The sequence below is a fragment of the Talpa europaea genome (genome assembly GCF_964194135.1).
Source record: "Talpa europaea genome assembly, chromosome: 10".
NCBI classification, from domain to species: domain Eukaryota; kingdom Metazoa; phylum Chordata; class Mammalia; order Eulipotyphla; family Talpidae; genus Talpa; species Talpa europaea.
In genome coordinates, this window is record NC_140077.1 from 45,648,727 (window position 1) to 45,672,030 (window position 23,304).

General features: G+C 33.9%; 1 protein-coding gene across 4 annotated transcripts in view; it reads left to right on the forward strand.

Annotated features, from left to right (window-relative positions):
• The window catches only part of HERC4 (HECT and RLD domain containing E3 ubiquitin protein ligase 4), a gene marked incomplete at both ends in the record, with an annotated part of 108,691 nt that overhangs the window by 47,473 nt on the left and 37,914 nt on the right, over positions 1-23,304 (forward strand). For 3 of the 4 annotated variants that reach the window (XM_084246206.1, XM_084246208.1, XM_084246207.1), the window contains 7 exons: positions 1,105-1,265; positions 10,570-10,646; positions 10,924-11,048; positions 11,766-11,825; positions 11,945-12,056; positions 12,569-12,758; positions 14,084-14,256. In XM_084246206.1, the coding sequence (XP_084102332.1) occupies positions 1,105-1,265; positions 10,570-10,646; positions 10,924-11,048; positions 11,766-11,825; positions 11,945-12,056; positions 12,569-12,758; positions 14,084-14,256 (898 nt within the window). The remainder of the gene's footprint in view (positions 1-1,104; positions 1,266-10,569; positions 10,647-10,923; positions 11,049-11,765; positions 11,826-11,944; positions 12,057-12,568; positions 12,759-14,083; positions 14,257-23,304) is intronic. The other variant, XM_084246209.1, reaches the window with a different exon arrangement.

Sequence of the window (23,304 nt, forward strand, 5' to 3'; positions counted from 1 at the left end):
TGTCTGGATGTTCCATACTTTTGTTTATTCACTCACCTGCTGGAAGGACATCTTGGTTGCTTCTAAATTTTGCCAATTATGAATAAAGCTACTACTATAAATATCCAAGTGCAGCTTTTTGTGTGGAAACAAGATTTAACCTTTGAATAAATAATGGAGAGCATAATACTGTTTATTTAGCAAGTAACCAAAGTGGCTGTATGGTTTTGCATTCCTATGTTGGCTTCCTTTTCCTTGTCAATGGGCCATACTTTCCACTTTCTCTTTGTGCCATGTGTTTTTTTTTTTAACTTGATATTTGAACCTTATAATGTGGTAACATTGGAAATCAGAGTCTCTCCCTCCTCTAGGTTTGCTGATTTTTTCCTAGGCATGTGCAGTGACTTTCTAAATTGCCCTGTATATGCAGTTACTTTAGAATGTTCTAGATCTTAAATATTTGACTCCCAAAAGGGGGTAAAGCCAAAAAAAAAAAAAAAAAGTGAAGGGGGTATGGGAAAAGGGAGAGGGTGGAAATAAAGGGGGATAAAGTGCCAGCCTTTTAAATCCTCTAGAAGTTTCCTCATCTAGTTGGAGATAGGCTTGTTAACAGTGATCAGAAAGGATACAAGATTGGTTTACCCATCTTGTGTCTATACTTCTGTGAACAGAAGCAATAATAAACAGACCATCAACCTAAAATATAAAGTTAGGATCCCTAATTCCTATTATGGTACCCATATGGTAGGCCTTCATAGATCATAGCTCTTGGCTAAAACCTGACAGTGAATAAAGGGAGGGGGGGAAACTTCCTTGAATTGAACATGGTTAGACACTATCTCTAGTGCTGAATCATCTACTATAGTGGTTTTCAGGATAAGTCAGAGCCTTTCAAAAGTTGAACATTTTTGTACATTTTCTTGACCATGCTTATGCAGCCTATTTATGGAATATAGAATTCATTTAGTATAAAGTTATTAATGAATATTTTAATGGAAACTTAACAGCTATAATGACTTTAGTAATTTGCTCTTGAAAAGGAAAAATTAATATTTGCTGTGCTTTTTTAAAAATGTTAATTGGAAGGTGGCATTAAGTCTGAGGTTTTCTATCATTTTACTCTAGGCAGCACACTTCTGCTTTTGTTCCTTCATCGGGACGAATTTATTCTTTTGGACTTGGTGGTAATGGGCAACTTGGAACTGGTTCAACAAGCAACAGGAAAAGTCCTTTCACTGTGAAGGGAAATTGGTTCCCATATAATGGGCAATATCCACCAGATATTGGTAAGTTATGTTATGTTAAAGCTTTAGAACACACATTAAAGATATCATTAAAATGTTACTCTTAAATGATTAAGCTTTTTGTTTGAAATGAAAGAATTTTGATATTATTGAGTGAAAGTAGACACAGGTAGTATATTTGGTTGTTTTATTTATATTTGTTTTTATGGTCAAATAATTATGGTTTATAAGAAGTGTGTGTGTGTTTACGTATAGGCAGTCAGACTTCCAGAGTATATTCTTTATATTTTTGGTCTTCATCCATAGTTCCTGGCTCATGGCTTCCAAAATCCTTGGAATGTACTGAGCCATTAATAGCATTGGGAGTTTCTTTTATTTCATAGCTTCTATTGGAATTTCCTGAGTAATACAAACATTGGGAATATCTTTGTAATAATATTTAGTCTTTTATAGTCAGTTCCTGACAGTTTCTGAGCTATGAAAGTTTAAATGGGTATCATGTTATTCTTAATGGGTTTATGTTAATGAAGGTAACTTTAGGAAAAATGCTTGGTGGGTGGGGGGTTTGGTTGCCAAGGAAACTAACATGAATTGAGGGTGTAACTTTAAGTCTAAGATTGGTGATTGGTCCATTTTTGGGAGGGGAGAAAGGCTAGAGTTTGAGGTCAGTTGCCAGGGCTAGTAATTTCATCAATTATGACTTTGTAATAAGCCTCTATAAAAGATCCGAAAAGAACATTTTTTTTAAATAATAAATTTTATTTTTATATTCCCTATACAATTGCAGCCCCCCCCATTCTGACCCCAATCCCTCCCCTCCCGCCCCCTTCCCCCTAAAAGTGTCTCTGGTTCATAGTTTTTGTTGATTTTGATTTTCACTTTCTTATAATTTTCATTTTCCTGGTCCCTTATTTAAGTTTTCTAGATTCCTGCTATGAGTGAGACCATCCGGTATTTTTCTTTTTCTTTCTGGCTTATTTCGCTGAGCATGATCCCTTCCAGCGCCATCCATGTTGCTGCAAATTGCATGTGTTTATCTTTTTTGAATGCTGAGTAATATTCCATGGTATATATGTACCACATCTTCTTGATCCAGTCATCTATTTTTGGGCATTTGGGTTGTTTCCAAAGCTTAGCTATTGTAAACAGTGCTGCTATAAACATAGGGGTGCAGGTGTTCTTTGGAATGGATGTTTCTGTGTCCTTGGGTAAATACCTAGGAGTGGAATTGCTGGATCATATGGAAGCTCTATGTTTAGTAGGTCCAGAAATCTCCACACAGCTCTCCACAGTGGTTGGACCAGTTTGCACTCCCACCAACAGTGCAGAAGAGTTCCTTTTTCTCCACACCCTCACCAACATTTGTTGTTGCTAGCTTTTTTAATATGTGCCATTCTCACTGGTGTAAGATGGTATCTCATGGTAGTTTTGATTTGCATTTCCCTGATGACAATTGATGTTGAACATTTTTTCATATGCCTGTTGGCCATTTGCATTTCCTCCCAAAAAGAACAATTTTAAAGAGCTTCTGGTTGATGAACTTGAAGATTTGAGGAGAATGGCACTCATATAGAGACCACCAATGGTGCATGCCTCTTTTCCATACCTTGCCCTATGTATCTCCTCCATCTTGCTGTCTCTGAATAATAATCTTTGTAAGAAATCTGTGCTCTAGTGAATAAATGTAAAGTTTTTTGAGTTCTCTGAGCTGCTCTCGCAAATTAGTTGAACCTGAGGAGAAGCTCCTGGGAATCTCTGATCTATAACCAGTTGGTGAGAAGCAAGGTAATAACCGTGACTTGTGACTAGTGTTTGAAGTGGAGAGTGGCCTTGGCAGACTGAGCCCATCCTACTCAGGGGAATCTGATGCTATCTTTTATTAGGTAGCATCAGAATTGAGCTGACTTGATGTGGTGAAACCTTCACATCCATGCTGCATTGGGTCTAACAATCTTATACAATATGTGTAAGGAAGCTTATAAATAAATTAATAAAAGTGCTTTCCGAGGGTTGGACATATGGAAACTGGGTAGTGGATAGATGTCAGTGGGAAGGGAGTGTTTCTATTTTTAATTATAGTAAAATACACATAAAAATTTTTTGAACTTAATTTTAAAGTGCACAGTTCAGTAGTGGTGTAAGTACATTTGCATTGTTGTGTATCAGACCCCAGAACACTTTCATCTTATAAAAACTAAAACTCTGTATGCATTAAATAATTCTTCATTCACTCCTTCCCCCTAGCTGGTGTCTACCATCTATACTTTGATATGAATTTAACTTAACTCTAGCTTCCTCTTTTAAGTAAAAACACTTACATTTGTATTTTTGTGACTGGATAATTTCATGTCTTTAGGGTTTATTCATGTTCTAGCATGTATCAGAACTTACTTCTTTTTAAGGCTGAATAATACTGTATGTGTATATCATAAATTTTATTACTGTGTTCAACTATAATGGATGATTGGATGGATTCCATCTTTTTTTTTTTTTAAAGATTTATTTATTTATGCATAGAAGAGCTGGGGTATAGGCCAGAGATGCAGGGGAGTGAGAGGATTCACCAGAGACAGAGTGGGGAACAGAACAGGTAGACTGACTGAAATACACTGCTGAGGGGAGCAGCAGGTGAGTCAGGAGAGGTCTGCTGCACCATGTGGGTTGCTCCCTGGCTGGCCGGAGATCGAACTTGTGCTGCAGAGGCTGTAGATTGCTTCATAGTGTGGTGCTTAACCCTTGCACCACCAGGGAGCCCCCCAAAAAGAGTTTGAAATATTTAAATATTGTTTTCTCATCTACTTTGACAGGCTACAACCAAAATATGCTTTAAAAAAATTTTCCTTTACCATCCTATGAGATAATAAAAAAAATTTTTGTTCTCTTTCCTTGGTTCCTGCCACAAAGCTCTTGAAAACTTATAATTTCATAAGTGATAGGAGCACTAGGTATACTTTCTTGTTCTAATATTTATCTTTGCTTCTGTCCCTGATACAGGGCTCCCAAAACCCTAATAAATTCCTGAGTGATAAGAATGCTAGGTGGCCACTCTTGGTGGGCTCTTGATTGGTTCCTGGATAGGGACTGGGAAGCCAAAAAGACCAAACCCAAACTAGAAACTTAGAATTTTCAGCCCCTCCTCCCAATCTCTTGAGAAAAGAAAAGGGCTAGAAGTGTAGTTAATCATGCCTATGTGATGAAGCCTCCATAAAATCCCAAAAGTATGTGGTTTGGAGAGTTTTTGGTTTGGTGAATACATACTTGGAGGTGCGGAGACATCGATGTACCAGAGAGGACATGGAAGCTCCATGTATTTCCCATATACCTTGCTCTATACTTCTCTTCCATCTGGCTGTTCATTTGTATCCTTTTATCATATACTTTTATCATAAACTTTTTTCGTAAACATAAAATGTTTCTGAGTTCTGTCAGCCACTCTGGCAGATTAATCAAATCTAAGGACGCGGTTATGGGAAACTTCTGATTACTAGCTAGTCAGTCAAAAGTACATGTACAACCTGGACTTGTGACTGGCATCTAGCGTGCAGGAGGAATTGGAACCTCCAGTCTGTTGCTGGCTAGTAGGAAGCAAAAGTAACAGTCTGGCCTCAAGACTCACTTCTGAAGTGATAGTAAGGCTGTCTGAATGACTGAATCATTAACCTGCGAAATCTGATATTATCAGATGATACCATTTTCTGGCAGATAATATCAGAATTGAGTTGAATTGTGTTCAATGTAGGAACACAACAGCCTGCTGGTGTTGTGGAATTTCTTGGTATGAGTGAAACTTCCACACATTTGTGGACTGCAAGTATCGTATGTATTCTGTATGAGTGAGGTAGTAATGTGAGAGTAAAAGAGATATAAGGGAAGAAACACAGTAAACAAGAGTAGAATTTTTCCCTGTTTCTTTTTATACATCCTAAATCATACCTCAGAATTGTTTTCTCATGTTTCATATCTGATTTTCTTTGGGATTTTTCTCTGAGTTTGTTGAGTCTTTGGACTAGAGTCTATTGTTCAGTGATGCTCCAACTATGAAGGTTAACTTTTGAAAAAAATCCAAGCTTTTTATTATAAATAATAATTTATATTTATTGAAAGTATTTTTTTTTGGTAGCTAAAAGGCTATTTCAATTATGCTTTTATTTAGTACAGGTCAGGATATACTGTTTTTCTTGTTTCTTTTTGTTTGATTTTGTGTTCAGAATGGAGCCTCATTTTTTTTCTCAGTTACTCATAGGTTTGAAACATGCAGTTATTTCAGTAGTAGTATTGTTCTTCTGGTGTCCCTAACAGCATGCTGGTGTTTTGTCCTATCAGTTTCTCCCACAAAAGGCATTGTTAATACCTTAACAAAACGATTTTGTAATTTAAAGCAGCATGAATATTGTAATAAATCATGTAGAGTTTAGTCATTTAAAAATGCATTTTGTCACTATTGAAACTTGAGATTATTTGCAGTAGAATGGGAAAAGAGATGGAGTTTGAAAATTAATCATTTTACTTCTGGTCTTTTAATATTTGCCATTTTCTCAGGTGTGAGATGGTATTTCATTGTGGTTTTGATTTGTTTTTCCCTGATAAGTGATAATGACCTTTTTTTTTTTATGTGCCCCTTGACCATCTGTGTGTCTTATTTGGAGAAAGGTCCATTTAGCTTTTCTGGCCATTTTCTTTTCATTGGACTGTTTTCTTTATGTTAAGTTGTGTGAGTTCTTTGTAAATCTTGGATAATAGCCGCTTGTCTAATGTATGATATGCAAAGTCTGATTCCCACTTGTAGGATGTCTGTTCATTTTAATGATAGTTTTGTTCGATGTACAGAACTTTTTTGCTTTGATGTAGTCCCATTTTTTTGTGTATGTTTACTGTTTTTTTGCTGTTATAGCTAAGTCCCCAAAGATATCCCTGAAACCAGTGTTGTGAAGTATTCTATTTATGTTTCCTTTTAGGTATTTTATGCTTTCAGGTATTACATTCAAGTCTTTAATCCAGTTTGAGTTAATTTTTATTATGGTGTGAAATATATAGTGATCTAATTCATTTTCTCGTCTATAGTTGTCCAGCTTTTCCAGCACCATTTGATGAAGAGACATTCTTTTCTCCATTGTATACTCTGGGCTTCTTTGTTGTATGTTAACTGTTTGTGTGAAGTGTTGACAAAGATGTGAAGAAAAATGGTATCTGTACCCTATTTGTGGGAAGTGTTTTAACTGTTAGCCCCTATGGAAACTATGTATGGAGGATTTACAATACATTAAAAATAAGTTAGAAGGAGAAAGAAAAATACCAGATGATTTCACTCATGTGAAATGTAGGAAAAAAACAAGGAACTGACAAAATTAAAACAAAACAAACCCTAAAAATGTGCCTGCAGAATTGAAGCTACTAGCGAATAGGGAAAGTGGGGGGTGGTTACAAAGGAGGAAAGGTTTTTTTAAATTATAATATAATTTATATATATATTTTACATTATTGTTCATTTTTGTACAATGTTTGCTTTCTCCTCTCAGGTATAGTCTCCATAGAATTCCCACCACCATAGTCCCTTGTGCTCTTCTTTCCCCTGTTTTGATTCCTCTCCCTCCCTCTCCCCTGTAGAATGTCTCTGATTTATAGTTGCCTGTTAATTTTTTTATTGTTACTATTTTTTCCCTTGATCCCGTATTTGATTCACCTATATTCCTCCTATAAGTTTCACCATCTGATATTTTTCTTTTTCCTTCTGACTTATGTCACTGAGCATAATCCCTCCTAGATCCATCCATGTTGCTGTCAAAGGCATGAGTTTATCTTTTTTGATTGCTGAATAGTATTCCATTGTGTATATATACCATGTCTTCTTGATCCATTCATCTATTTTTGGGCATTTGGGTTGTTTTCATATCTTAATTATTATAAATAGTTCTGCAATAAACAGAGGGGTGCAGGTATCCTTTTGAGTTAATGTTTTTGTGTCCTCTGGGTGGATTCCTCGGAGTGAAATTGCTGGGTCATATGGTAGCTCTGTTTTTATGGTTTGAGGAATCTCCACATAGCTTTCCACAGTGGTTGGACCAATTTGCATTCCCACCAGCAGTGTAGGAGATTTCCTTTTTCCATAAAGAACTATGGGTGCCTTGGTGGTGGATGTGGTGTGGTGGCGTACATCTGAGGAGGTGTGAATCTAGTCCCATAAATCATGTAAACCAATGTTACCTCAGTTAAAAAAAAAGACTCAAGTATTTTTTGGCAGGAGGGCCTATTTAAAAAAAAAAAAAAAGACAGGTGTTTTTTTGGATAACATATTTTATAAAGAGTAGGGAGAAATTGAACTGACCCTCCTAGATATGACATCATATACTATAATACAATAACAATTATATTAGATTATTGGTATATTCACAGACATTCAGATAATTATAACTTAGTGGAGAGTTCGGGGGGGGGGTGGAAAATCTCTGTGTAGACATTTTATATAGATTTTGTGTCAGTGTCAAACTCTAGGTGATTGATAATATCTCTTAGAGATATGTGTTAAGAAGGACTTTGAAGAGTGCCAGAATTGTTTAGAGTTGTATAAGTTTAAACTTTAAAAGGCATTACTAATCTGTGAATGGGGATGAATTCCTCAACACATGAAAATTTGGGGGGGAAGGGAGTCAATTTGAATCCTAACCTAACATATACACTAAAATAAATTTTAGCTTGATTAAAGATTTAAATGTATAAATGTTCTTAAGATGTTAGTTCTATGAAAGTAATGCTATAAAATAATTCTATTGAGGATGGGACAAGCCTTTCTTTCCATAGCAATGGCAGCATAAATTGTCATAAGATGGGTTAAATACATTTGATTGATTGGAAAAACAATATTGTTTTTTGAAAAATATTTGTAGCAAATACAACCTAAAGCTGATCGCCTGAGTATCCAAAGTATTCATACGCATTGGTGAGAAAAACAGTAAGATGCCTAATAAATGAAACAAGTATTAAGACACCTAACAAGTAAGGAAGTTAATGGAAAGTCCCAAAATGAAATTCATTTTACTTAAAAAGAATGCAAATATTACTGCCCCCTTTATTATCAAAGGAATGCAAACTCAAAAACAAGCACATAATAAATAAATGGGAAAGAGGAAGCATTGATCCTTCTTTTCCTATTATAGGCCAAGAAACTATGTTAATGTTAGGGGGAAACTAATGGTCCATCTGCAAAATGAAGAAGCAATGTTAGCATTTTATCATTTTTCAACCCACAGTGAATTAATGGTTTAAGCATTGAACATCAGTGTCTGCTAATAACACACACAAAAATACCCAGCCAAACATTATGTGCTTCCTTATGGAAGTACAGTCTCTACCAACACCATGTGATAATTTTACTTATATAATCAAATTCTAATTAGCTTCTTTAGATTCCTGCCAATTTATAGGAATGCAAACAATCAAGATCAGTGTTAGGAGAAACCTCAGGGATAGAGGGAGAATCCAGTCTGCCAGACACTGTATGAGACAAATGACTAAGTTTCACAAACTTTTTGAAGTAATAATTAAAGGAAAATTAGGAAATAAACTATTGATACTCTATTCACAGTCCCTAGAAACCCATTCATGTGTACTATAGTTTCAGTCAAAAATTTTGATAATTATTTATAGAAAGCAAACTCACAATTTAGGAATAAATGAGTAACATCCTGCTAAATCTTTTGAGGAAGTGAACATTTTCATGTGGCCTTGTCAAGAATGATCAGTTTATTTAATATTTTAGTTTTACCCTTTTAATCTGTTCTTAAAAGTTGTTTTTTATTTTAGAACATTTTTATTGCTTGTGGGAAATGTGTTCATATTAATGGTCTGAACCCAAGCTCTTATTACTTTATTTTTTATTTTATTTTTTTTTTAAAGAATTATTTATTTATTTATACAAGCACTGGGTAGAGTCAGAAGCGCGGGAGGGTGAGAGAATTCACCAGAGCCAGAGCGGAGAGCAGAGCAGGCAGAGGAGAGCAGAGCAGGCAGAGGAGAGCAGAGCAGGCAGAGGGACTGAAGTACACTGCTGAGGGGAGCAGCGGGCCAAAGGAGAGGTCTGCACGCCATGTGGGACCGGGGAGCAGCAGGGGATCTAACCAGCGCTGCAGAGGCTGTGGGCAGCTTCGCAACCCAGCGCTCAACTATTGCGCCAATTTTGCGCCACCGGGGAGGCCCAGCTCTTACTACTTTAAACTAGTTATTTAACAAATATTGAGTTCTCTTGCAAACAAAACATTGTGTTTGTTTGTAGAGAATTATCAAATACTAAGGTGTGGTACCTTTCTTAAGTAGTTTTAAATCTGTAGCAGCCATAGTCACAATAGTACTAGGTGATTGAATACTCAGTTAACTAAATGGTTGTGGTCAGGAATATGACAGAAATGGATTATATTTGGAAATAATTAACCTTAAGTTGTAGTATGGAGCTTTGATATTTTAGTATTGATGACTTTAAATACTGGCCTACCAGTATCTTCATACTCTTTCTACCTTGAGGAGCAGAAAAAAAAAGGAAGAAGTTTTGGATAACTTTTTGAAAAAGAAGTGTATTGTTCTTTCTTTACTACTTTATTGTTTTTTCTATTTTTGACCTGATTTGGTTTTATTGATAAGTTGTTGCCAACAAAAAAGCTATGTATGTCTCCTTACTTTTTTTTCTTTATAAACTTTTTTTTTTAAGATTTATTTATTTATTTTTACAAGCACTGGTGTACAGTCAGAAGGGCGGGAGGGTGAGAGAATTCACCAGAGCCAGAGCAGGGAGCAGAACAGGCAGAATGACGAAGTACACTGCTGAGAGGAGCAGCGGGTGGCAGGAGAGGTCTGCGCGCCATGTGGGACCCTCGCCTAGCGGCCGGGGATCGAACCGGCACTGCAGAGGCTGTGGGCAGCTTTGCAACCCAGCGCTCAACCGCTGCACCACCGGGGAGGCCCTGTCTCCTTACTTTTGAATGATATATTGAAAGAGAAAATGGTTTTGCATTATAAAGTTTATTTTCTTCTGATCAGTTTTACATTTTTATATGTTTTTCACTTTAAACTAAAATATATTGAGATAGTAAAGGTACAGACAAGAAACAGCCATTTTTTTGTACAATCCAAAAGAAAAACTTGTGAACTTCCTAACTCCTGCTTATGCTTATGGAATCATTTAATGTTTGTTGCTTGGTCAGTCTCATCTCCATAACAATCAGAATGTTCCAAGTCATTTTATAGCATGAGTCCATGAGTAGGTGCTCTAAGTTATGTAATTAAGAGAAAATCTAATATCATATTTGATGCACTGAAAAAATGTCATATAAATCTTGACTTTTTAATATTTTTATTACAGATTCTGAGGAATATTTCTGTGTAAAAAGAATTTTCTCAGGTGGAGATCAAAGCTTTTCACATTACTCTAATCCCCAGGTAATAATAGTCACTTGTATAATTACTAAGCTCAACTAATTTTGAAGAATTTTTAAACTTATATTGATGTTTTTTATGTTTAAAATAGTTGCCTTAATTTTGACTTGATAGTTGATTTAAATTTTTAAGTCTACAATTTTTTTCTCATCCATTTGATAAGTGTTTAGTTTTTACTTGAGTTTTTTATAAAGAGCAAACACGCAGTGGAGGTATGTCTTGATTTTAAGTTATATTGTGTAGTAACTCTTCACACTGGTTCATCTTTTTTTAAATCTAGAACTGTGGGCCACCAGATGACTTTAGATGTCCTGATCCTTCAAAGCAAATCTGGACTGTGAATGAAATTCTAATTCAAAAATGGCTGAGCTACCCCCCTGGAAGGTTTCCTGTGGAGATAGCCAAGTAAGAAAAACATTTTATGCAAACACAACCTAGCAACTAGTGGTAGAGCAACCTATAATTCTGAATTTTTATTTAAATGAATACTTCATTAAATATCACTCACTGAGTAGGTTACATACAAAAATTTAAATGTGTAAAATTTCTGTATTTTAAAATGTCTCATGATTAAATTTATATGTTGCAGTACTTTCATACACATGATATGTTGAATGATAAAAATTTTAATATAACCATCAGAATTGGGGTTGAAATACATTCTTTCTAACGTCATAATAGTCACTGGCTTTTAACTTTTATGTTCCCTGAAAGATTTGATATTAAAAAGAAGTATCCATTCTTTTCTTGCGTGTTTTGCTTACAGTTAAATTTATTAAGTACTTAGGGTTTTTTTTTGTTGGTGGTGGTGGTGGTACTGAAACTTGGAGTGAGGTGCTATCTTTGATAAGCTTATTTTGTTTTAATTATTTACCCAAACAAAACTTTTCTCAAAAGCCTAAATAGACTTCAAAAAAATAACATTGCAGATTCACATTACCACCATGTGAAATGAAATGTCCGTGTTTACATTTTAAAAATATGTTTAAGAACGTTTGACTTGCTTGAGAAAGTGTAGGGTAAACTAATGACTTTACAAAATTTTAATAAATTTTTAGTAATTTATGGAATTCTGATATAGTCTAATTGCATTAAATAGTAAATATTTAATTTTCTTTTTAGTGAAATAGATGGAACATTTTCTTCCTCTGGTTGCTTAAATGGAAGTTTTTTAGCTGTTAGGTAAGTGACAATTTTTTGGCATGCTGAAATTTCAAATTTATTATATTAAGTAATATATTAAATAAGGAGTGAAATAATGTTAATGTTTTATTATTTCTCTCTCTTTTTCTCTCCTTAAGCAATGATGATCACTATAGAACAGGTACCAGATTTTCAGGGGTTGATATGAATGCTGCTAGGCTTTTATTCCACAAACTTATACAACCTGATCATCCTCAGATATCTCAGCAGGTTTGTTTTTAAACTTTCATATTTGTAATATAAAGCCTGTTGAGTTTTTGCTCCATGTTACTTTAAATGTTTATAGCCTAACCAATTCTATAATTTCATGTTCTTATGATGTATTTTGTATGATTTCACTAAAAATATTAAAATGAGGGTTTTAAAAAAAGCATTTGTAATTTAGTTACCAAATATCTACAAACCTTACTTAATTTGTTACTTAATATTACCATTTTCCCAGTGCTTGTATAAATAAATAAATAAATCTTTAAAAAATTACCATTTTGGCTGTCTTTATATTGCTGTAGAGGTAGAGAATCAAAATTGAGACTTGCACACAAGATTTTTAAAAAATTTTCAGCAATGCTTAGGCATTAATTTTCACCATTTTCTGAAGTTCATTCATTGATTCATTGTAAGATTTTTTTTGATACAATTTCATGTTTGCTGTAGTATGAGTTACTGTTTGAAAAGTACATTCATTTTAAATGAAGTAGGTTTTACTTTTTATCAAAATATAGGTGGCAGCTAGTTTGGAAAAGAATCTTATTCCTAAACTGACTAGCTCCTTACCTGATGTTGAAGCATTGAGATTTTATCTTACTCTACCAGAATGTCCCCTGATGAGTGATTCCAATAATTTCACAACAATAGCTATTCCCTTCGGTGCAGCTCTTGTGAACCTCGAAAAGGCACCACTGAAAGTACTTGGTAAGAATTTTAATATTTTTTTTCCTTTGAATCCTTTTACCTTTAAGTGAAAATGGTCATTAATTGTTTTTTACTGTTGGAAATTTTGCTACTCTGCTTATTTGTCATTATGTAGAGGGGAAAAATCCTGTTTTTCCTTTTGTTATTTTTTTCTATTTATGTGATGCTAGCTGTTGGAGGCAGATCATGTTTAATGTTAAAAGTTTTAACCACAACAGCAGAGACAGTATCAGGAAAGATGGTAACTGTTTTCCATATTCCCCTTCCTCATCCCCTTCACAGTGATCTTGCTATTAAAGGAGGAGGAACAATTAAAACTAAACAAACTTGGTTTTAAGTCCTCTGAACTCTGTTAACCCTTTGCCTCCATTCCTCTTATTTGCTATTTTCCTGATGTTTGATTTTATTTCTCTGTGTAGGTGAAATTATGCAAATCATGTAATTTTATAGTTCTATCTCTATCTGCTTTGGTTTTTTTAGTCTAAACTTTTCTTTAATTTTTCTATTTGTGTCAGTTTCATCCCCGTCTCCTGGCCTTTATGTAGTTTAGTTTGTTTGGTATATTTAAATCAGTGCTTACCCTTCTAATAGTTTTTGTTAGGTAAGGGAAGCTGAGATACAGAGGAATAATAAAATCAGTGTAAGAAATTTTAGGCTGAGGGTGAGCAGAGGAAGTTCGCAAGGAGAACAAATCTGAAGCACTTAGTCAATAATAAAATAGTGAAGCAGGACTCTATTGTTTCTGTTTTGTCAGAAGTTTTTATGTTCTTTCTGTTTCATATGATTGTGATATTTGGAGATATTAAGTATATTAAGTACGAATGTGGGGAAGGACAGATAATTTATACTTTGTATTGTTTCTGTGTCTCTGTTTGAATTTCAGGAGTATTGTATTCTAAAGGAATTTTATAATACTTGAATTTTATGTTAAGTTGAAAGCTAAAATTTGGAAATATTCTTAAATTGTAACAATTCAATTTTAAAGTGTTTTGTTTAGAAATTAAAATTCTAATTTCCAAAGCAGTTTTAACAACTGGATTTCATATTAAGTATAATGGTTAATTTTTAACATAATTTAGGAAACCAAAAAGTGACTTCAATAGATTTTCCTTCATTTTTGCTTTTGAGAAGTTTGTAGAGTTTAACTTGAGGGGGTGGAGTGGGGCCTATAAATCTTTAAAAACGTTACATTAAATATTGTATAATGTGTATCTTTCTGGGATTTTTAAAGAGCTGAGTCACTGGTTTAGAAGAAAGTCAGTATAATTTTGAAAATTGTGATATTTAAAATTCATTTTATTTGCATGTTCACCCTTTAATAACAGAAAACTGGTGGTCAGTACTTGAACCTCCACTATTCCTCAAGATAGTAGAACTTTTTAAGGAAGTTGTGGTACATCTTTTGAAACTCTACAAGATCGGCATTCCCCCTTCTGAACGAAGAATTTTCAACAGTTTTCTTCACACTGCATTAAAGGTTTTAGAAATATTACATAGGGTATGTCCAATAGTTTATTTTCCTCTATCCCCATTGCTACTAACAGATTGATAATGTTTATTTTAACATTAATGTATTACACATTTAGATTGTGAAAAAGATACAGGAATTTGGAAAAGTTATCTAAATTTTCCTTTAAAAGAAATATATTTAGACTTTAGGGTTATTCTATTTGACTGTTAGGCACTTATAGATAACTTGTCTATAGATGGGCAGGGCAATAGCATACTTGTAAAGAACATAAATTGCTAGTTTAAATAACTTTTTAAAATTATTTATACATGATTATATAAAAGAGACAGCATCCTATTGGATTATGAACATTTTAAATTCATGTTCTTTTGCTATTGAGTACTAATGGCGTGAATCAAAGTAGAATAGTTTATTTGAAACAAATGACTAACTTGAAATTGAATCCATACATAATTCATTGATTTGCCTATTCTTTCCTGCCCTCTTCCCAGTGTAAGAAATAATACCCTTTACACTTGTAGCAGTTCAAAGTTATATGAAGAAGTAGAGTCTCAGCTGTTTCATTTAAAGATGGATTTGAGACATCCCTGACAGCTGGTAGGTATATCTTTGTTGTGCCATTTGGTATTTTTGAAATGCTATTTTGGGAGACATGACCTAAGGGAGAAGCATATGTTTCTAGCATCTAGAATGATTGAAAAACCCATGTGAACCTTTTAATCTTTAGTTTCCTCTCCTTAACAGCTTCTTTAGTGTTTTCAGATCCTTCTTGCTTAGTAGTATCAAGCTAAAAGATAAGGGGATAAAGAATAAAGTCCTTCTGTCCTCTGTAAAAGAGAATCCTTATGGAGCATTTACTTTCATTTTTGTTTGGTTAGTGAGATTCCTGGGTATTTTCTCAACTACTGACTTCCTGATCTTACTTTTTTCTTTCATTTTTAATATGTCCAGGATTCCTAGAAAAACAAGTCATTTCTCTTCTCTTTATAATTGAATAAATAATAACCGTTAATTTCCTAGGGAGACAAGTTATTCTGTTTGCCTTCCCTAGAACAAGACTTTCTTGTAGTATTTTGGGGTTGTTATTATTCACTCCCTTCTTTCTTTATCTTTATTACCTCTTAATATTTTTCTCATTTAACTGTGTCTTTTACCACAAAGGGAGAGGGTACAATAAAGGAAGGAATTTAAACCTTTTGTTGTTCATAATTGTAGACAGAATTTGACCAAGTAGTTTATCTTACCTACCTAGTTCAGAAGCCTCAAGCTCTGATGAGGAAGAACCCTAGAGGGTTCTATCTCCAGTTCTTTTTTATGGAGCCCTGCTAGATGTGCTAGAATCAGAGCCATGCTAGATGTGCTAGGATCCTAAATTCTTACTAACTTAAAGGAAAGGAGAAAATACTCTACTATTTATTGCTTGTTATCAGTGGTCAGGATTAGATAACATCCTTTGTACGTTAATTCATGTGTACATTAATTCATTTGTACATTAGTTCTTTATATATGTATATATTTCTTATTAAATTCTTAAACTCTGTATAGTTGGAATTTTGCTCCTTTTTATAGATGGCAAATGAATCTCAGTGTCAAAGGTCATAAACTAGTAAATAGCAAAATTAAAATCCAAATTCATATGTACTTTCAAAATCCTTGTTCTTTCTAATTTACTCCATAATATGTTATATTTATAAGGGAGTTTTATTTTGTGTTCCTAGATCTGGAAGTTCATACTTCTGTAATTGCAGACAGTGTTGTATTGTTAAAAGACTATGTTTCTACCTCCATCTGTACTGCTTCCTATTAGGGTGATTTTGACAAGTTTTTCTTCATCACCTATGCAAAATGGAGAATTAGCTAGAAAACAGGACTAAGATACTGGCCTTAATAGTTTCCCAGAATTGATGTATTTCTCAAATTATACAACATGTAATTATTATACATTCATAATGTTGTGGTTTTGTTATTACCACCATCACCATTTGACTGGGAAACTGCTGCTTTTAACTTGGTTTACTGTTATGAGGAAACTGGGTGCTTGTTTGAAATTGTTACATACTTCAAAATTAGTATGATGATATCAATTTCTTAAGTATCTCTTACTAAGAGTCCTTGGGCAGTCACTTATCTTTTGTCCCTCACTTTGAAGAATACTCTCCTTGGTCCTAATCTGTCTTGAATAGATAACTGTGGATGTTTGCTATTAGGGATGATGCATTCTCATCTCTTAAGAAATACAAGTTGCTTATCAGAAACTTGCCCTTTCAAAGACATCTTAACTCTGACAACTATATATGTTCTTCTCTCTGCTCCATGGTTAAGAATATGAATCAGTTTCCTCAGTTTCCTTCTTTATCTAACCCTGGAGCAGGATTAGGAACCAGGTGCTGTTTCCTGATTATTTCAGGATATGTGGATGACTTGTTCCTCCCTTATGTCATGTCCTTTGGAAAGCTTTTTGAATTAAAAATCATTTCTAGTGCTCCAAATGGCATCATAAGAAAGATAGCTTTGGTACTTGCTGTCAGGAATGGATATGTATTGCTAGAGAAATTAGTTTATTGGCAAGTAATTGAGTTATTTAGTAGTTTCTGCAAATTGTTGTAGAAATACTGATAAACCAAAAGAAAAGATTTAACCTGTCTAGCCTAATTGCTACATTTGCTAGTCTTCTAAATCAGTGATTTTCAAACATTTTTGGGGCAAGGAACCCTTAAATAAACCCAAACCAATGAGATACATACAAATATCACCTCTTAACTGAGGTTTTATAAACCAAAATACTAAACTGTAATTAAAATGTGAAATATAAGTGTTGTGATCATATAGATTTTACTTTGTCTATTTTAGGCAATAATACTTAATGTATAGGTTGTTTTGAACTTCTACCATGTGATTTTTTTCCTTTTTTATTCATTTTACAAATATTTACTAAGTGCCTATTATGTGCTTATCAGTTTATTGGACTTCGAGAGATAGTGATAAGGAAAAGATGTGATTTCTATCCTTGTTAAAATTATAAATGTAGTATAGTTGTATATATGCAAATAAATAAACAAACATTTATGATAGAGCAAGAAAAGTGCTCGATTAAGGAAGATGAAGGGTGTTATGAGAGCATCTGGAGGACATGTAACTCAGGATTAATGATGAAAATAGTGACTTGTTCTTATATTATCTTCCATACAAATATGTTTTTTTCAAAATGTTGACTTTATGTATAAATTTGTATGTAGGCTTTTTGATTCAGTCTTTAGTGTTGAATTTACCTATTTTTAAAGAATTATTAACTGATTTTCTCTGTGGTTACTATGTCATTATAACTGGATTAATTTTCATCTTTAATTTTCTCCCAAGTCTAACTTTGAACAATTTGTCAGTTCCTGATCAAATCTGGTTTGTGAATTGTTAATCTTTATTCTAACAAAGTGTTTCTTTTTGAAAACATATTCCTGTAGGAATACAACTTATAGACACTGGTTGCTGCTGGTGAAAGAAACTGCAGCTTTTCTTTTAATGTCTAAAATATTTAAGATTAAGAAATATATATCTCATGGGTCAATGGGATGTGCTTTAATCATTTTCTTCAATGGTCACTAAATTTTAGAGTCCGATATAATTAAAAGTGTGTATGCTAAACATAAATACTGGAGCAGGAAAAAAAGCCAATGTGTTTTTTGTGTAATTATTGTGTATGCTTTCTTTTTTAGTAGAAAGAATTAAAGACTGTAGGACAAGGGTCTGCAAACTTTTTGGTAAAGCATCAGATAGTAATATTCATGGTTTTTGAGTCATGTGGTTTCTGTTACAACTTCTCAACATAAAACTTTATGAAAAAGTCTGTTTTGGGCAGGATTTGGCCCACAAACTGACCCCTGCTCTATGGTGAGGATTTTGACATGTATAAAGTAAGCCTCATTGTTTTCTTTGAAAACCAGGAATAGTAGTTTTATACTGGTCAGTTACCTTCAAATGGATATCCTAGCTACATATATAAATTAAACAGAGGGAAAAAAACAACTCAAAGTGCTTTTGTAAATGATTAAGTATTACCTTTGCAAATGAAAACAGTATTATTAGTAGATGCTTCTTAAACTGGATTATTTGTACTTTTAAGACTAAGTTCATAGGATCACCCATTGGTTGTACTTGACAACAAATAATTTTAACATATTCATTAAAAATATAGTTTTATATATTTGCAACTATAGACACTCCAAATATATTGTACATACCTACAAAGAGTCACATATTCATATATTTGAGTGTATTATTAAGGAATAAAATTAGATGTCATGTAGTGAGAATGCATGTATGTTAGAGAGGTCTGTGTTAGATTTCAGCCTCTTTAGATGTGTTATCATGGTTAAATTTCTTGAACTCTGAACATATTTATCCATATCATAATAATGTCTTTTTCATGAGGTTCTTTTAAAGATTGAGATAATGTGTGCAACATCTTTTTAATAGTTCATAATGTTCATAATGATAGCTATTGTTATTTTATTCTGGAGCATAAAATCTGAGTAAACTTTAAGGTAAACGGTATTTTAGTGGAAATTTAAAGTGCCATTCGAAGCATGAACTGTATACAATCACTTAAAAGTTTCATTTGTCCATCCATTCATCTCATGTTTATTGAGTATCTGTTTGGACACCAGCATTGTTTTTGGCTGATTTAGCTCTCTACTAGATAATTCCTCTTGTTCTTTTTCCAGCACTACTTGTAGTTGGTTTAGTATATATGTGATTTTTTTTCAACTGTAATCAATTTTGTTTATTCTCCATAGGAAATTTAATTAGTTTGTTTGTTAGATCAACTTTCTTTGTTGTTTTGGTGGTTTATTTCCTTCTAAATTGGCCTCTAAGTGTTTGCACTTGGCCCTTTGTGGTTTACTCTTTACCTCTTCCTCACCTCTTGCATAGCCTTAGTTTTCTTTCAAGGAAAATGGTTCTCAGTTGTGTCTTTGAGGCAAACCTCTCTCATACTATTTGACATTCTAGCCATCATTTTAAGTTTAAAAAAAGGGTTTATTCTAAATTTGTTCTCAGTGCTTGCTGCTGCGTCTCGGGATTTTTCCTGATTTGTGTACGTGTGTGTTGCCGGCATTTTTAAAAACTCAGACTTAAAATATTGAAGTTGTCTTTGACTCATCTTTTGTTTTGTAAATCCAATTAACTGCCACAAGCTCTGCGTTCTTTTTTTATTATCTAGAAGCCTCAACTTTCTGATTCCTTACCTCTAGTCTCAGTATCTATTCTTAACTATACCTTACTCTGCCAACAGTATAGCTTTCATAAAATATCACTCTGGTTCTATATAGTACTTCTGAAACTTCTCGGTGTCAGCCCTTGTCAGTAATACTCCGCAACAAAACATATTGAAACTCATTGGTATACAAAAAATAAGCATTTATTCTCATTCCTGCTAGAGTGGATCCTGTTTGAGCCTGAAAGTTGGCAGTGGTTGGCTGACCTAGACAGGATTTAACTGTGGTTATCTGCAAGTTGTAAGCTGCTCCACATGCCTCTCATTCTCCTTGAACCTGTTTAGCAAGTACATATGAATTTTCATCTTCTTTAGATCATACTATTCTCTCTGACTATAATTTTTTTCTCAAACCTTTTGAAATCCTTTTCATACACTTCATTCCTCAATTTTACTTTGAACATCTTCATATATATATATATATATATATACACACACATATATACACATACACACACGAACATTGAAAGACAAAATAGGTGGCTATAGGTCCTCCATTCTAGATTCAGCAATTGTTAACATGCTGCCACATTTGTTTTATGTATGTTCATGTATATACTTTTTTATTGAATCAATTGAAAGTAAAATCCTGTTATTACCCTTTAACACTGTAGTATTTATCTTCTTGGACATTTCCTTCATAGCCACATTTTTATTATTTTCCTAAAGGAAATTAGCTGTAATTTTATAATACCTTCTATCTAGGCATATTCCAGTTTTTTGTTATTCAAAAAATATTTTTTATATTGCTGCTTTTTTAAAAAAGCTAGAGTACAGTCAGATTTCTTTCTTTTTTTGTATTTATTGAGTCAGCTAGTCTTTTTCTGTGTTTCTCTTTATTCAGTACTCTATTTTCATTCTACAGTGCTTTGTAGTTTTCAGAGATCTTACGTATCTTTTGTTGAAGTTATTACTAAATATATTGTTTTTGATGCTATTAGTGATAATTAAATTTTTCTAATTTTTCAGTTGTTTGTTGCTAGCATGGAGAAATTTACATTGTGTGTTCACCTTAAACTCTGAGATCCTGATAAGTTATTAGTTCCAGAATGCTTTTATATATTCATTTGGATTTTTTTGTATATAATCATGTTATTTTCTTACTTTATTGACTAAGACTTCCTGTACAATTTTGAATATAAATGGGTTTGATGGACATCCTTGTCTTGTTCCTATTCTTGGGGGTGGGGGAGGAAACGCTAAATATTTTACCACTAAGTATGATGTTAGCTGTAGGATTTTTGATTTTGTTTTTTGTGGGTTTTATCTGTTTGAAGAAACTTCCTGGTTTGCTGAGAGTATCTGTTATGAAGGGGAATTGAACTTTATTTTATGCTTTTGACTGAATCTATTGAAGGTGAAAATGATTTTTTTCCCTAAAGTGTAGTAAAAATTCATTGATATTTGAATGTTATGCCAATCTTGCATTCCTGGGATTAAGGCTAGTTTGGCATTACAATACTTTCCATGTATTGTTGGATTTAATTTGCTAATACTTTGTTGAGGGTTTATATTCATGAGGATTTTTGCTTTAGTAATTTTTGTTTTTCATATATGTCATCAGTTTTTAGTATCAAGGTTATTCTGTGTTCATAAAATGAATTAAGAAATGGTCCCCCTGTGTCTACTTTTTGAGTTTAAGGGGGGCATTATTTCTACCATAAATATTTGCTAGAATTCATTAGTGAAACCATCTTAGCCTGATTTTTTTGTGGAAATTAAAACAGTTCTTCCAAAAAAAAAATTAGTAAGATTCAGGTGGTTTTTTTTTTTTTTTTTCCCCTTGAGTAAATTTTGGTAGTATCTATGTGGTAAAGCCCCTTTTTTCATTCCTGATAGTGGTGATTTGATTTTTCTTTCTTTTTTTTCCCCCTTGATTAGTCTAGATAGAGAAAAACTTAACAGTTTTGTTGATCTTTGCATACAATGGGTTTTCTTCACTAATTTTTCTCTAGCTTTTTTGTTTTGTCCTTCATTGATTTCTGCATCTTTATTTCCTTTCCTGTACTGCATTTATCTTTAAGTTGATCATCCCTTTTTAGGTTTTTAAAGTAGAAACTTAGATCATTGACTTTAGATCTTCTTTTATATAATGTGATAAGTTAATGCTATAAATTTTCTTATGTTCTGTTTGACCAGCATCCTACAAATTTTGATTTTTTTTGTGTATTATTTGGTCTAAGTTTGACATATTTTACTAAAGTCCCTGTCTTGTAGTTTCAGCAGCTGAGTCATCTCTGAGTCTGATTCTGTTGATTGCTTTGTCTTTAAACATTTTATGTGTGGTTTTTCTTTGTTTTTGATTTATTTATTTGCTTTTTGAAATGTCTCATAATTTTTGGTTATTAGAGACTGAAGTAAATAGTTTTAAAGTCTGTCAATGAATCGACCTCTTCTCCTGTGTTACTGTTAATGTGGGGCTTTAAGTTAGTCCGGTCAGGTGTTAAACTGCAGTAAGTTTTTAGCTTGCTTATAGTTACCTTTTTTTTTTTTTTTTTTTTTAAATAGAGGCATGTTTTATTTATTTATTTATTTGTTTGTTTTGTTTATACATGCACTGGGTACAGTCAGAAGCGCGGGAGGGTGAGAGAATTCACCAGAGCCAGAGCGGGGAGCAGAGCAGGCAGAAGGACCGAGGTACACTGCTGAGGGGAGCAGCGGGCGGCAGGAGAGGTCTGCGCACCATGTGGGACCCTCCTCCGGTGGCCGGGGAGCAGCCGGGGATCGAACCGGCGCCGCAGTGGCCGCGGGCAGCTTCGCAACCCAGCGCTCAACCGCTGCGCCACGGGGAGGCCCGCTTATAGTTACCTTTATTGTACCAGAAGTCTCAAATTTCTGTTGTGATTGGGACAGCAGTGAAGTGTCAACCATTTTTCCTCAGTGTTTGTGCTCTACTCTGCATGCCTGCTCTTTAAGAGGGATTTACCTTCTCACTGTTGCCTCTCCTCAGTGGTCCACTAGTATTGCTAGTTTCTCATTCATTTCAAGGTTGGTAAAGGAGAGAGCACAGGAAAGGTTCTTTATTATCATGACATATGGCCTCAGTCTTAGATAGATCATGTGTGCCTGAACCTCAGGGGTGGTGCTTTCTATTCTTTCCCCATCTTCCCCACCCTCCATTTCCCCAGTAGTGGTACTCAGGGCCTACTGATCACAAGATTCTGGGCTCAGGACTATTCTTTTCCCTCTTCCTCTCATGGATTGACAGTTTTTCCTCCTCCAGGAAAAAAGTATGGAGTTTCTGCTCCTTCTCCAGTTGCTTATAGTTTTTGCTTTCTACCTGAGTAGAATCATGGTAGCAGGCTCTGTTTCTTGCTTACAGCGACAGCTAATTCTTGCACCACCATTTCTGACAATTTCAGCTCATGTCTTCTTCATGGCCTGTATGACAATGTTCTTGTCCTCTTGCTCTGCCATAGGAGACCCATATCAGACATCCCATTTCTCTTTGGAAGTATTTGTCCATCCTTGGAATTCAGGACACTTGATTACCTTGTGACTTAAGCCCTCTGATGGAAATGCTTGGGGGTAATTTTAAAGTGTTTTGTTTGTCAATGTTATTAGGGTTTTCCAATTACCTTTTTGTTACTGACTTTTAGTTTAATTCTAATTGTGGTCAAAGATCACACATTGTATATTTTGGATTCTTTAATTGTGTTTATTCAGACTTGTTTATGATCCAGATATGGTCTATTTTATTTATATTCCACATGTGTTATGGGGTGGAATGTCTGTGACAGTGATACCAACTTGGTTGAAATTGTTGTTCAAATATATTTATTGATTTTCTCTATTTAAAAAAATTA